Source organism: Condylura cristata, unplaced genomic scaffold, assembly GCF_000260355.1.
Source record: "Condylura cristata isolate star-nosed mole 26May11 unplaced genomic scaffold, ConCri1.0 scaffold00016, whole genome shotgun sequence".
NCBI classification, from domain to species: Eukaryota; Metazoa; Chordata; class Mammalia; order Eulipotyphla; family Talpidae; genus Condylura; species Condylura cristata.
The window spans coordinates 1,376,517-1,393,467 of record NW_004567117.1 but is presented as its reverse complement, the minus strand read 5'-3'; the positions used below and the strand labels follow the sequence as shown (position 1 = coordinate 1,393,467).

At 38.5% G+C, this 16,951-nt stretch overlaps 1 protein-coding gene across 1 annotated transcript in view; it reads right to left on the bottom strand.

The window, feature by feature from the left end:
- Positions 1–13,792, bottom strand: part of PTPN2 (protein tyrosine phosphatase, non-receptor type 2) — an 87,573-nt gene extending 73,781 nt beyond the window's left edge. Inside the window, exon 1 of the mRNA XM_004683719.1 lies at positions 13,532–13,792. Coding sequence (XP_004683776.1) covers positions 13,532–13,600 — 69 coding nt within the window. The 5' untranslated portion in view covers positions 13,601–13,792. The remainder of the gene's footprint in view (positions 1–13,531) is intronic.
- Between the last annotated feature and the right edge of the window lie 3,159 nt (positions 13,793–16,951).

The window sequence follows — 16,951 nt, the reverse complement described above, 5'->3', positions numbered from 1 at the left end:
GAAGCAAGAAATAACTCAAAGAAACAACCTAATGTCCCACCTTAAAGAGCTGGAAAAAGAACAACAAAATAACCCAAAAGCCAGCAGAAGACAGGAAACAATAAAAGTCAAATCAGAAATAAATGAAATGGAAGTTAGGAAAACAGTCCAAGAAATCAATGAAACCAAAAGCTGGTTCTTCAAAAAAAGAAACAAGATAGACAGGCCACTAGCCAGGCTCACAAAGAAAAAGCAAGAGAAAGCACACATGAACAGAATCATAAACAAAAGAAGAGAATCACAATAGATCCAGTAGAAATCAAAAGAATAATCAGAGAATACTATGAGCAACTATATGCAAACAAGTTTGACAATTTAGCAGAAATGGACAAATTCCTACAACTCTACAACCACCCAAAGCTAAATAAAGAAGAAATAGAACAACTAAACAGGCCAATTACAAGCAAGGTAATTGAAGAAGTAATCAAAACCCTCCCCCAAAATAAAAGCCCAGGACCAGATGGATTTACAAATGAATTTTACTGAACATTCAGAAAACAACTAGTGCCTATTCTACACAGACTCATCCAAAAAATCTAAAAAGAAGAAAAACTACCACATTCTCTCTAGGAAGCCAACATCACACTAATACCAAAACCTAACAAAGTAAACACAAAAAAGAAAACTTCAGACCAATCTCCCTAATGAACACCGATGCAAAAATCCTCAACAAAATCTTAGCTAACAGAATCCAACAATGCATTAAAAGAATAATGCACCATGACCAAGTGGGCTTTAACCCAGGAGCACAAGAATGGTTCAACAACAGAAAATCAATTAATGTAATCCATCACATCAACCGACATAAAAATAAAAACCACACAATCCTATCAATAGATGTGGAGAAGGCATTCGACAAAGTTCAACAACCATTTATATATATTTTTTTGATTTGAAAAATAATTGCATTTATTCCTTCTTGTTTTTTCCTCTCAAAGGTTTTTGCTTGTTTGTTTGTTTTATTAAAAGTTTATTTTTACATCATTTTGTACATATTTTTTTCCATCTCAATTGTAATTCCCGCGGGTTTCCCATCACCAACAACAACCATTTATATTTAAAGTCCTCAAAATCCTCGGAATAGAAGGAACATACCTCAACATGATAAAAGCCATATATGACAAACCCACAGCCAATATTATCCTCAATAGAGAATAGCTGAAAGCCTTTCCCTTTAAGATCAGGAACAAGACAAGGGTGTCGACTATCGCCACTGCTCTTCAACATAACATTGGAAGTTGTAGCCAGAGCATAAGACAGGGAAAAGACATACAAGGACTCCAAATAGGGAAAGAAGAAGTAAAACTGTCCTTATCTGCAGATGATATGTTAATCTACATGGAAAACCCTAAAAACTCCACAGAGAAACTAATCAAAACCATCAACCAGTTAGCAAGGTAGCAGGATATAAGATCAACACACTAAAGTCAGAGACCTTCCTATACACAAACAACCTATCATATAAAATAAGTAAATAAATAAGCACCCCCTTTTTAGTTAAAACAAACAGAATCAAATACCTGGGAGTCAATCTAACAAAAGAGGTACAAGACCTATACAAAGAAAATTATAAAACACTGTTAAAAGAAATGCAAGACGACACCATGAAATGTAAAGACATCCCTGCTCATGGATCGGGAAAATTAGCATCATCAAAATGGTGATCCTACCAATACAGATTTTTCGCCATCCCAATAAAAGGCTTAATGACATTTTTCAAAGAAATAGAAATATTGATGAGATTCATATGGAACAACAAAGACCTCGAATAGCCAAAACTCTCATGACTGAGAAGAGAATGGAGGCATTACAATCCCAAACTTCAAGCTATACTACAAAGCCATAATAATCAAAACTGCATGGTATTGGAATAAGAATAGACATACAGACCAGTGGATTCGAATAGAAAACCCAGATATAAACCCACAAGTTTATGGACAACTAAGCTTTGACAAAGGCGCAAAGAAGATACAATGGAACAAAGAAAAGTTTGTTCAGCAAATGGTGCTGGGAAATGTGGGAAGCTACATGCAAAAAATGAAACTAGATCACTATCTCACACCATATACAAAAATCAACTCAAAGTAGATTAAAGACCTAGACATAAGAACAGAAACCATAAAATACCTGGAAGCAAAGATGGGCAATATACTACACGACATACACTTCAGTGACATCTTTAAAGATAGAGCACCCAATGCAACGATAGTGAAGTCAAGGATAAATAGATAGGACTACATCAGGTTAAAGAGCTTCTGTACAGCAAAAGAGATATTACAAAAGACAGACAGCCCACTGACTGGGAAAAAAATTTCTCACACAAAACTAGTGATAAAGATTTGATCACAAAGATATACAAAGAGCTGATGAAACTCAACAAAAATAAACAACCTCAACAAAAAATGGGCAGAAGAGCTAAAAAGACACTTCTCCAAAGAGGAAATGCAGATGGCCAACAAGCATATGAAAAAATGTTCAACATCACTTGTAATAAGGGAGATGCAAATTAAAAAACCACAAGGAGATACCACCTCACCCCAGTGAGAATGGCACATCTCAAAACAACTAGCAACAACAAATGTTGGCGAGGATGTGGAGAAAAAGGAACTCTCCTGCACTGCTGGTGGGAATGCAAACTAGTACAACCACTATGGAAAACTGTTTGGAGGTTCCTCAAACTGCTAAACATGGAGCTTCCCTACGACCGAGCAATCCCACCCCTAGGTATCTACCCAAAAGACACAAAAAAACTGATTCAAAAAGAGCCCTACACTCCCATATTTATTGCTGCTTTATTTACAATTGGAAAGACTTGGAAACAGCCCAAATGCCCAAAAGTGGATGACTGGATAAAAAAGATGTGGTACATATACACAATGGAATATTACTCAGCAACCAAAAAAATAATCATATGCCTTTTGCAGAAACATGGATGGAGCTGGAGAAGATCATCATGTGAAATAAGCCAGAAAGAAAAGGAAAATTACTGAATAGTTTCACTCATAGCAGGAGTATAACAGATCAGGTGAGAAAATAATAACAGTAACAGCTATTTCATTATTTCAGAGACATTTTGTGAGGGTGAAGTGGGAATGGGATCAAAAACAGTGGGGGGAGGGTAATGCACTGGACTATGGTGATGGCCCAAAACTGCATGGTACTGGAACAAGAACAGACATACAGACCAATGGATTCAAATAGAAAACCCAGATATAAACCCACAGGCATATGGGCAGGTAATCTTTGCCCATTTACTGTTTGCCAAGTGTAATGTGGTGATGGGAAGGCCACGGGGATTACAAATGAGATGAAAATATGCACAAAATAATGTAAACTATTATACTACTAAAAAAAAAACCAAAATATATGGAAGCATATAAATAGCAAAATTAATCCTAGCACAAAAGGAAAGAAATAAAGAAATGGAGACATCATGTTACCTGAATTCAAATTATCATAAAGCAACAGTAATTTAAATAATTTGGTACTGGAGTAAAAACAGACACATAGTTCAATGGAATACAACTGAAAGTACAAAAATAAATTCATATATGAATAGATGCTTAATATATTATAGAGGATTCATGACCATACAATGAGAAAGAAGAATCTCTTTTAACAAATAGTGTTGGGAAAACTGAATGAACACATGCACAATTCTCTAACTTCATGCATAAAAGTAAATTCAGGGCTCTCTCTGGTGGTGCAATGGGTTAAAGCACCATATAATGAAGTACTCAGAAGCCACTGCAGCACCAGTTCAATCCCTACCAGTGAGCTGACCCACATGGCATGGCAAACCTCTCCTGCCCCACCCACTGCTCCCCTCAGCAGTGTATTCTGTCTGACTCTTCGGCTCCCAACTCTGTCTCTGGTAAGTCCTCTCACCCACCACATGTCCGGCCTGTTCTCCAGTTCTTTAAGCATAAATAAATCCTTAAAAAAAAAAAAAATCACTGACATTTTGTCTCATGATTTCAATAACAAATACGCTTTTGGAAACTAGATCTCTATCGCAAGGAAACTAAAAGCAAACATGAACAATGGATTGCCTCAAATTAAAATGTTTCTATACAGAGGAGGAAAATGTAAGTAGATCAAAAAGAGTCTACTAAATGGGTGAAAATATTTACACATTACACAACCAGTAAGGGGTTAACATAAAGTAATATAAAAAACTTACAAAATATAACAAAAACAACCCAGTTAATAAATGAGTAAATATGAACAGCAATTCACATAAAAGGATATCCTGAAGGCCAACAGATATGTAAAAATGTTTACCATTACTTTCAATAATGAAAACGCAACTTAAAATCACAGTAACATATGATCTCATACCCAGGAGATCTAAAAAAGTCAACAAATAAATAAAAGAACAAGTGGCAAAGATGTATAATGAAAACGCAACTTAAAATCACATTAACATATGATCTCATACCTAGGAGATCTAAAAAAGTCAACAAATACATAAAAGAACAAGTGCCAAAGATGTAGAGAAAAATGAATGCTTAACACTGTTAGTGGAATGGTAATGAAAGTTAGTGCAACCATTTTGGAAAGCTATTTGGATATACTTTAAGTAGCTACCAGTGGACACCCAGCAATTCCATTCTTGGGCATCCATCTGAAAAACATGAACCCATCAACTCAAAACACCTTTATGCTCTACAGTGCTTACCACAGCACTATTTACAATAGCTAGGACAAAGGGGCAACCTAGACATTCATCAACAGAAGATTGGTTGACTTATTCCATAGTCACACTTTGGAATATTACTACAGCAACAAGGGAAATGAAAGCAATAGCTGCCATTTACATCAAACTAGAGGGAGTTCAATGAAATTAAGTATAGTAATGCTGAATGACAAAAACAAGTAGTGTATAGTGGATCATTGTATAAGAGAAAATACTTAAAGTAATAGTTATTAATAAAAACAGCAAGGTTTCCAAAGTCAAGAGGGGAGGCATAGAGAAAAAGGATCCAAAGGATATAATGGATGATGATGGAGGGGAAATTATTGTTTTCTCAGCTTTGGAATCTGGAGAGGACAACAAAAGGTGCTGTAGGGCAGATGTGCTATAGTGAGGATCCTCTTCCAGGTCTGCGTATGGTCACCTTGTCACCATGGCCACCTATGAGAAAGCAATCTTGTCTCTCTTATCTCTTCTTAAAAGGGCACTACCATTCATAATGGTTCTACTCTCACGACTTAATTATTTCCCAAAGGTCCTACCTCTGTATATGAATTTGAGGGTAGGGAGACACATTCAATCCATAGCACATGATTAACAGTAAACTAAGAGAATTCCTATGAAGATAGAGAAGTATACTTTGGTGAGATCTGGGGATGCAATCAACAAACTGATGACCAAATTATAGGTCAATGTTGAAGGTAAAGGAAAGGTATCTAAGAATCTCATCTTTGATAGCTAGTGGATAGTAGGCAGAAATAACAGGAAAAACAAACAGTAGTACTATTTTTAATTGAATGAATATTCCAATATTAATAAAAATTGAAAACATCCATCTTGTAATGAATATGGCTGATAGCTAAGTGCAAGAGTACTTAGTGAGTAAAAAATCTACAGACTGAAAATATGAACCTATGTATTTTACTGTGACTGTTCAAAACATAACTCAACAGAGAATCAGTTCCCACTGTTGTGAAGTAACTGAAATTTTTTGAGCTTACCCAGAGTGCCAATCCCTTGACTACAAGAATGGTACAAATTCCAGCTTACTTAAATTTGGGAAGCCCTAAACACTAAATTGCAAAGTGGAATTGATAGTCTTCAGGGTATAAAAATATTCAAATCTCAGCTTCCTCTGGTGGTGTTAATGGTTAAAGCACAGCACTATGAAGTTATCTGTCGCCACTGCAGCACAAGTTCGATCCCTGGCCAAGGAGGTGACCTACATGGCATAGCAGACCTTTCCTGTCCTACCAGCTACTCCACCTGTGTATTTCAGTCCGTGTGCCTGTTCTTATATGCATACATAAATCTTTAAAAAAAATAAAATTAAAAACTCTTGAAAGAAACAAATTCAGTATGAGTTTCTTCAAAGGAATGAAAGCAGACTGAAATAAAGTCTTATTAGTCAATGACAGGAACCAAATGAAACTGAAAGAATAAAAGAACATTAAGTCAGACATACTGGGGTTTGAAAGGATGTACATTAGGGGAAAAGAAACATAAAACTAGTATATTGAAAAAGATACCAGGAATCCGCAGATAAGTTTACCTAGATAATTGTAGATAATCAACTTCTTGACCAGGACTTCTTTCGCAACAGTCTTTAGGGAGCCTATAAAATCCCTGAAATCACACACTACATTCTGGAGAAGTTATATATAGACATTTCTCTCATTCACTGTTATCTTTAAAAAGCAAGGATTTCAACTTCCTCAACAATTACTATCTCTGTACCATAATTAAGATATTTACATATAGAGAAATGTACTTAAAATGCAGTTTAATTCAAATAGCACCTTTGCTTTTAATAGCTATTTTATAAAAGAACTCCACAAGGCATAATGTCATTACAATTCAGAGTATAAAGTCTCCTACTTAGAACATTAGTCAAAATTTATATTCTTCAAAATTAGCCTAATAAACTGTATGTTCTCAGTTGATAGCTTTTAAATTTTATATGTTAGACTGACTTATGAAATGGCTAACAACTCTTATCCAAAGTAATGGAGGGTAGAATCAAAAGTTCTAATTTGCCAGTTCATTTAAATATTCTATCTCTTAACAGCTCACAGGAAACGCAGTTTCAATGGAGCATTAAGTGAACTACAAAGCAGCTGACAGGGAACAGATCACAGGGACTCTAGATAAAAATTTCCAGGGACAAATCATATACATGCCTACTTGAGAAAATGAAGAGCACATTTATATATTATTATTCTACTAGACCTTTAATTTTCCTAGAACTTATCTGACATATCTCTGGCTTTTGAGCAGGGTAAGAAAACAGATCAGGCAGGGCAACAGAATAGTGGGAGTAAGCAAGAGCTGTAATAGTTCTCAACTGCAAATAAGGAATTCTGTGGTTACTAATGATCCAAAAGAAACCAGAAAGGGATGTTGGAGATTCTTCTTACAATGAAGAAATTGAACAAGAGGCAAGCTAGAAAGGCTAAGGGACAAATGCAACTGTCTGGATTCCCATAACTGTAAGTATCAGTGCCCTTACAAAACATACGTCAAAGGCAAACACAATATATATGACTTCTAGTTATATATTCTCTATTAACACCCTTCCCAAGACTACGTTCTCTTAAATCAGCAATCCTTTCCTTTGGAGGAGTCACAGAGGTGAATTTAATTATCTGTCACGGAGAAAAAAAATCAAATTTACCAACAAACAACTTAGTAAACAGTTGAAGGAGCTTATTTACAACTCCCTTTCCAACTTGATCCATGAATCCTAAATGCAGCTTTATAAGCTTCTGATCCCAAAACAGCTCCATTATAATACTCCCCTCTTACCATCAAAAATAGAAAGAATTCTCTTTATGCTATTAATTTCAAGCACCAACAGAGCTGGGTATATGAGTAAATCAGAATACTAAAATAAAACTCTGATGGTGGCACCATGGATATCCTAACCTTACATAAGCGACAATCTCATTTTGGGTAATTTCCTTAGCTATAAATGAGGAGGATGAAGAAGCCAAAGTACTGACACTTTAAAGAGGTTACCATTTTTTTCTTGTTCCTACTTACCGATCATCTAACATGTCTCAGATCCTATACCGATTGTGGGGAAATGAAGAAAAATGAGGCAACTCTTAAGTAGAAAGGTAATATGAGTCATACTTTAATAAAAAGTATGGAGGTCTCAGGAATCAGCAGCAACTTTGCCTTAGGAAACTAGAGTTTGCTCTTGAAGATGTTTCCAGACAGACAGGATAGTACAAAGTAGAGTCAACATATGCACAGACCACTATGAGAAAGCAGGGGACTTTCAAGGAAATTGACTTAAGATTATAGATCAAGAGCCTGTGCAACCGTAAAAGCACAGAATGCTAAGATTAAATCACAAATAGAATATGTAGTAGATACTGAAGTGTCTTAAGACAGCTTTGATATATCCTACCCAGCTGCCCACTGCAGGTGTAAGAATTCACTTCAACAGCTTCTAAAAATTAGCTGATTTTAAAAATAAGTCAGCTAGTAAAGAACGCTCTTACTCTGATATCTGAACTATGATTTTCCAATGAAGAAAAATGATCAGGAATGAGTTCCCAAACTCTCGACCAAATGTTTGCCTAGTGGTCACTTAACTAGAAACATTCCTCGACTTGTTTCTGCCATTTCCTTACAGTCTACAGGTTTACAAAACTTCACTCCTTTTCTTTTCTCAACCTGATTCAAGTAGCAATCAGCAGTGATAAAGGAATAACCCTCCAAAAAAAAACAAAAAACATGAAAAAGATACATTTACTCTCAAATTTGTATTAATGTTATTAGCTATCAATCATACAGATTAAATCTTTCCAACACTCACTTCTGCCTGTGGGACATCCCTTCAAGACCCATTCTTCTACTAGTGTGCTTTTGATCTCATCAGTTCCTGCCTTACAAGGTTTCTGGCTCCAGTAAATCTTTATTTTTTTTTTTAAGATTTATTTATTTATGCATACAGCACTGGGGTACAGGTCAGAGGTGCAGGGATAGTGAGAGGATTCACCAGAGACAGAGTGGGTAGCAGAACAGGAAGATCAAGGAAATACACTGCTCAGGGGAACAGACAGAGAACAAGAAGTCTGCTGTGCCATGTGGGTCACTTCCTAGGCAGGGGATCAAACTTATGCTGAAGCAGACAGCTGCACTTTAACCTGTTGCACCACCCATTCTGCAAATCTTATTTTCTATCTCAGCCTCCAACTTCTCTCTTCAGGCTTTCCTCCTCCTCATATAAACATATCATGCCACCCTTCTCTGGTAACAATCCATTCAACAAATACCATGTGTCTATGAAATGCTTGATTCTACTCAAAGCTTTGATACTGCCTGCACGATGTTCTGGTAAGATTCTGTTCTGCTTCAACCCAATAGCATATTCCTAGAAAACCTATTATCAAGTTGTTATAAAAGCAACTGTTTAAAAACTAAATAGGGTAATGGACCAGAATTTCATATTATTTTTCTTGCAAGAAATTTAAGTCCAGCTTTTAATTATAGTCCTTTGCTCAAGAGTAAACCCTAGTCCAATTACCATAGCCACATTAGCATAATATATCCAACTATTGTGATATACAAAGCAGAAAGTACACTTAAACACTTTTTTCCTCACTCATGTACTCTGCTTAATGTAAAACTATGTTCCCGAAAAACCTGTTGCTGTGTTATACCCAGCACCCTGCTATGAAAGAAGTTGTGGAGCTGCACAGGTATGTAAAAGGGATTTATATCCTGCATGGGTGGGTTGGGAAGACCTTCTTCAGGAAGTGAGCCTTAATTAAAGAGGCACTAAAGCAAAAGGGGAAAGAAAAGGGAGGAAAGCTGTGTGACAGCAAAGAGAGTTCCAGTTATAAAATCCAAAAGCTAGGTGGTGGGGAATAAGCACACAATTTCAAAGAACAGAAGCTAGTGAACAGGATAATATGGAGAGGTATGTTACGTGATCCTGTGCAACATAGAAAGGATGTGAATTTTACATTACAAGCAATGGGAAATCACTGCAAATTTTAAGTAGAAAAGCTGCATAAACCATGGTTCACTTTAGCTACCTTCCTCCATTCTTGTCCCTTCAAGTTGGGCTTCTTAAAAGCAATCTACAGTCTTCTCTGGTGGCACAAGGGCTTGAAGCACAACACTATGAAGCTATCTGCAGTCACTGTAACAGAGTTCAATGCCCAGCCAGGTAAGTAACTCACATGGCGTAGGAGACCTCTCCTGTCCCATCCACTGTTCTCCTCAGCAGCATATTTAAGTTCACCTGCCTGTTTTGCTCTCCACTCTGTCTGTGGTGAATCCTCTTACCCCTGGCACCTCTGGCCTGTACCCCAGTTCTTGTATGCATAAATAAATCTTTAAAAAATAAGTCTATACTTGCTCATTTGTACTTCCTCCTATCTTCTCACTTCTGAACTCCACTGAAACTGCTCATTTTAAGGTACATATTAATCATTTAATAATTAATAAGCATTTTCAGTTTGGGCCTTATTTGCCCTATCTGGCAAAGTATGTAGCTCTGCTGACCATCAATTCCCTCCAATGATTTTTCTCCCCACTTCTATGGTTATTCCTCTTCAGACTTTTTTTTGCAGGTTCCACTTTCCCTACACCCTTAAATGTTGTTGTCTGTAAAGTCTGTTGTTAGCCTCCAGCACTTTTAAACCCTCTATATTTTCCCGGGATAATCTCATCCACATTTAGGACCTGACTGCTTATGATTACAAAATTATATGGAATCTCAAATTGAACGATTTGAAAACCAAATAATTCTAACACTTCAATATTTCAATCTGTATTTCCTCTTCTTATCCCTGCCACTGCCTCAGTTCAGGATGCCACTGGCATCATTCTCTTCAGATTTACTCCAACAAACTCCTTGTGTTCTCTGCAGTGTTAGCCTCATCCAACACAATGGCAGACTATCTTGCTAAAAAGTTTATATGAACATGAACAGCTTAAAATGCCTTGCTGAAATGCCCAAAAGTGGATGACTGGATTAAATAGATGTGGTACATATACACAATGGAATATTACTCAGTAACCAAAAAAAAAAGAAAGAAAGAAAAATACCAGATGCTTTCACTCATAGCAGGAGTATAATGGACCAGGCAAGAAAATAATAATAAACAGCCGTATACCAGAGACATTTTGTGGGGGGTGGAGTGGGGAATGGGATCAAAAACAGGGGAAGGAAGTGCACGGGACTATGGTGGTGGCACACGGGTGACTCGGTGATGGGAAACCTATGGGGATTACAATTGAGATGGAAAAAAAAATGTACAAAATGATGTAAAAATAAACTATTATATAAAAAAAATTTTTTTTAATAAAATAAAATGCCTTGCTGAGTTCTTACCAACTACTTCAAAAACCTTAGTGCAATCTACCAGGACTTCGTGGGCTCTGGTTACTCTCCAACCTTGTCTTCAGATTAAATTGTTGGCTGTTCTGTTGCATTCCATATGATATATGTGCACACATTTCTTCATTCTTTGGAACGTTAATTCTTTCCTCCAACTTTACCCTCCACTTCACCTAGCCAATTTGTCCTGTAAGATCCAGGAAAGGCCCTCCCTCCTCCAGAAAGCATCAGAACTCCAGGTGCATGCCTGTGAGAGATACACAGAGGCATTCCCACAGCATCCTGTGCTCAACACTAGCTCTGTATTTATTACTTTTATGTGTTCATCTACTTATTGATTTAACACTCCTCACCAAACTGGATCTTTGAGAACATTAGTCTAACACTAGAACTTATCAGGTGTTGAATGAATGAATGAATGAATGAAATTTCAATGAGTGCCTTCAGAAAAAAATTCTAGAAAATGAGCTCTCAAGAACAGAACTTTTTGTGGCATTCTTTGCTCAACCTCCAAGCCCAGAACAGGGGCTGGTGTGCCAATGGTGTTCAGTACATATCTATATAGTAGTTAAGTAGATATTCTAGAATCAAAGGAAAGTATTCTAAACTCTTCCTACAATTCTTTTCCACTACCAACTTTCCAAGTTTGTGACCTACTTTTACTACTGTAACACCACTGCATGTCACATGATTTCTACTAACCAAACAAATGCTCTTGTTCTTCCATTAAGGAAAAAAAAGCAAAAAGAGCACTGTCCATACTCACTAAATGATTCCTAGACACAAGCCCATGGATTTCCTGAATAAAAAAAATGCTACATTTTCAGTGTGTTCTGATAGGTGAGAGGAATTACAATTTTCAAAGGAATTACAATTTTGTTAACACAACAAAAAAATTAAACTGCTTAACCATCAATATTAACCTTAACTAAATATAATATTCACATTTCTCAAATCTATACTTTGATATGTGGTTAGCAACTTGGAAACAGCAGCTTCCACTAAAATAAACACAACTGCAGAAGACACAGCTTTAAGGTCTCTCAAGTAGATTTCTACTGGTAGTGCATTTAAAATTTTCTATAATCGGAAAAGTAATGACCAGCAAAACTTAAAGTTAGTACCCTATTCTAACATCTTTTGTGCTTGTGTGATTGAAGATATTTATCATACTGCTTGGTAATATGTTCAAGGAGAAAACGTTATATTCTGAAGATGATGACAAAGGAAACATTTTTTACTGCTATCTAATAAATGGAGTGGGGAAAACCCAAGATCATCTAGATTTACAGTAAAGTTTTTTTTCTTCTTTTCTGTACCAAGTGAACCGAACAGCAAGAGCAGTATTTAGCTCACCAGGTATCAATTCGATCTAAAAAATAACAAGCTAATAATTAATTAGTAGAGGGCAGGCCATTATATCTTTTTAAATTATGTATCTTTTTTAAAAAGATAAGTTTTTTTTAATTAAAATGTTCGCCAGCTGATCTAAAGAAGCTAGCTACAAAAGAATCCAGCTACAAGATTCCTTTTATATGAAAGCAAGATTATTCTATGGTGCTATGAAAAATCAGAAAAGGAGCAGCCTGTGGGGTGGAGAAGGGGCTAAGGCACTGAGAGTGGTTGACAGGTCTGGAATTTAGCACAGGTGTATCCATTTATGTAAGTGGCTTAACTGCACACTTAAGATCAGAGTATTCTATTTAATTTACAGTACACCTTATTAAAGAAAATTAAAGAGAAGGGTGCCCTTAGCATTTCTTTTAACTACTACAACCAGACCATGCCCATGTTTCCGCGAGCTCTTTCTGGAAACAAGCCGAGACTCTGACATGTAGACTGTGGACCCGCGGGCGCTCTGGCCGCCACGGTTTCGGCTAGGCCATTCCAAGAAGCCGAAGTACCACTCACCGCAGAGTAGCTAGAGGGCCCCCGAAAACAGGGCCCGTCCGCCCCCAGCCCGCTGGGCCACAGAACACACAACAGCAAAACCAGGGTGTCTGCGGGCGGACACAGGCAACGGCGCGCGAGGGCAGCGCGGGGCCACAGCAACCCCGCCGATCCCGTCGCCCTCACACCTCGCCCCCCGGGTCCCTGTCGGTGTCACCCGTCCAGGGACCCTGCATCCGCCAGACCCCGGCGGCTTTCCACCGGGGTCAAGAGCCGAGTCCGCAGAAGCCACCCAGCGCCGCTACGGCGCCGCCTCCAGCCAGGCTCTGCGCGTGCGCTTCCGACAAGTACCTACTTCTGAGGGCTTTTTTCAGAAGGGGCGAGAGAAGCGGTCGGCGCAGGCGCGCCTCTCGCGCCGCCACTTCCGCCCCGAGAAGGAGGCGGGGGAGGCGAGAGGGAGCCGGCGAGGGAGGGAGCCGGCGAGGGCGAGCGCCAGCCTGGCTCCTCCGGGGAAGACGGCAGCCACCGTGCGGGCCGCGACTCACCAAATACAGCTGCTGCCAGCGATTCTGAGTATCCAGCTCCTCAAACTCCCGTTCGACTGGGGCAGACATGGCGACGGTAGCCAGCTGGCGCGAGTGGAGCCAGCGCCGGCGGAGACGCTCGGGCCCCGCACGATCCGGGGAGCGCGCTGGCGCTGCGGCGCATGCGTGCTCTGCGCCCCGCCCCACCCCCACGCCGGGTCTGGCCGGCTCTAGGGAAAGTACCTGGAACGTCTAACGTCAGCGCGCCGACTGGCGCCGAGCGAAGAAGGCCTGTGGGCGGGGCGCTCGGGGGAGGCGTGGTCCGGAGGGCGCCCAGGTGCGGAGGGGGCGGGGCTTATGGGGGCCAAGAAGAAGTTCTGTTGGCTGGACCCAGGCCCGTAAGTGGGCTGGCTGTCCCTGGACTCGCATGGAACTGACCAGAAGGAGGAATACCACTTTCCCTGAAATAGAACTGTCCAAGATACCCCCCTGAAAATCACTGAAACCTCAATATTGCCCCATTTATTTTTATTTTTTTAATTTAAATTTTATTTTAATCATCTAGATCAACCTAGCAGGTTGTATCCAACTTTGGAACAAATTTCTCAACCCTCTTAAAATATAAACCAATCCTGTGCCCTCCCTGGTGGCGCAGCAGGATAAAGCATAGCATTAAGAAGCTAAAGCCACTTCAGCATGAGTTCCATCCCCACCCGTCCCCAGAGGTGATCCACATGGCGCAGCAGACCTCTACTGACCTACCCGCTGCTCCCCTCAGCAGTGTACTTGTCCATCTGCCTGTTCTGCTCCCCACTCTGTCTCTGGTGAATCCTCTCACCACCCCTTCACCTCTGGCTTGTATCCCAGTTCTGTATGCATAAATAAATAAATCTTAAAAAAATATGTATATATATAAACTAACCCTGACTACAACTCCAGAAGATGGATTATACCAAAGAAACCACTACAGCAAAATGAGAGGCAACCTCTAACGAAATTTGGGGAAATGTCACTTTTAAGTTATAAAACTTAAAAGTTAATATCTGTAAAAAAAAAAAGGCAAATAATTTTTTAACAAATGTGTTCTTATGGAAATCATTGGCTTCAGATTAAGATGATTCCTTGTTAGCATAGTTGTGCATATCAGATAGTCTTCAAAAAAAAAAAACCATGCATTAAGAGTTCAAAAACTTTAGTTCTGTTGTGCAATATTGAATTTTAAATTTTAATTAAAGTGAAATGAAAAGATCTTTTCTTTGACCACACTTCATCTGAGGCTCATCTGAGGTCTCTTTCAATTAGATATCAATTTTTGGATTTCCTGATTCTCTCCACACTTCAATTTTAGCAAGATTCCTACTAAATCACTTTGGCCATTCTTTATATGTCTCCCTTGATATTTAATCAGGTCCCTCATCCCTCAGGTGATGTTTGATCACTCTGAATTGCCTTCATCAAGAATCCTGCTGGGTCAGGTTAGCCAGAATCACCTGATAATTACTTCTGGGCCTTTTGGCTAAGATCAAGTGCATATTCACCCTGCAGAAAAATGGAGTCCTTGTTAGAAACACCTGTACTGAGGCCGGTGCCAAGACTTAATTATATTTTCAGCTCTCCCACAAATGGAATCTTAAATGAGTAACTTATCTGATAGAAATACTCTTTGAAATAACCTACCCACTTTTTTTGAGGATTTTTGATAACATATTTTTATGTTTGCCATCAAAATCATTTTTACATCATTTTGTGCCTTTTTCTATCTCACCATCAGTTCACCCATGTGCCATCACCGTAGCCCAGTGCACTTTCCCCCACCCCCATTTTTGATCCCATTCCCCACTCTACCCCCATAAAATGTCTCTGGTATATAGTTGTTCATTATTATTACTATTATTTTCTCCCGTGGTCCTTTATTCTCCTGCTATGGGTGAAACCATCCGGTATTTTTCCTTTTCTTTCTGGCTTATTTCACTAAGCATGATCTTCTCCAGCTCCACTCATGTTGCTGCAAAGACATGTGTTTATCCTTTTTGATTCCTGAGTAATATTCCGTTGTGTGTATATACCACATCTTTTGAATCCAGTCATTATACTTTTGGGTATTTGGGTTGATTCCATGTCTTTCCTATTGTAAATAAAACAGTAATAACCATGGGGGTGCAGGTGTCTTTTTGAATCAGTGTACTTGTGTCTTTTGGGCAGATACCTAATAATCTACCCACTTTTTTAGACTAATTTAAACGTCCTTGTTCATGCTCTATGAAAATATTTTGTTAAATAAAAACAAAACATTAAAATATTTAAATTTATTCATTTTACTTTCTAATACTTTCTACTATTGTCCATTGACTGACCCTTTGACTATAAATTCCCACTTGCCCATCCTGTATTTGAAGTTGAGATTGGAGGTCAACAAAATCTGTACCACCAAAATGTCTCTCTGACATAAAGATTATTTCACAAGACAGGCTCTAAAAGCTGGGTGGAGGTTATCCTACTGCAAGATGGATAAATGTGTAAAGGATAATCTTTTGTGCATAGGATGTCTCTCTAACTGTACTAACGTGACTTGATCTCTTTAACTGATCTCCTAACTCTTACCAGAATGACTGGCCAAATCTTATTAACAAATAAGGCAGAACTTAAATTTGCATAACAGCCATACCATTATTTGCTGGATCCTTCCTGGTGCCCTTACATGGCTGATCTTACCTGCATACACTCAATACATTCTTTGTCTTTAACTAAAATTATTTGAAGAGGTATTTTAAACCATATTGGTTATTTACTCAGTATTACTGGGCTTCTCCCATATATGCAGAAGTACACCTGTTAATAAACTTATTTCTCCGATTAATCTCTGATACTTATTTGATTATTAGTCCAAAATTTGATAATGTCAACTAAAAATTCAGGAGGCAATTAAAGCAAAGCTCATTTATTTGGGATCTAACAATTATAATTCAGGATAAGCACGTTCAGTTAGAAAACCTACAGTTCTCTCTCACAGGAAAAAAAATCAGGTTTTTTTTAATAGGATGAAAAGAGGAAGACTAAATAAGTGGTTTTAAAAAGTTGATTAGTATTAACAAACAAATAATTCTCAGCAAAATAAGTCAGAAGGAGAAAGATATTGGATGCTATCACTAATATGTGGAATATAAAACAACTAAATTAATAGTCAGATAAAGGAAGGCTGGAAAACTAACCCTTGATAGCTGTTTATAAAACTGAGATACCAGGCCCTCCCTGGTGGTGCAGCGGGTTAAAGCACAGCACTAAGAAGCTTAAGCCACTTCCATGAGTTCGATTCCAGCTTGTCCCGGAGGCGATCCACATGGCGAGGCAGACCTCTCCTGACCCGCCTGCTGCTCCCCTCAGCAGTGTACTTCGTCGATTTGCCTGTTCTGCTCCCCGCCCTGTCTCTGATGAATCCTCTCA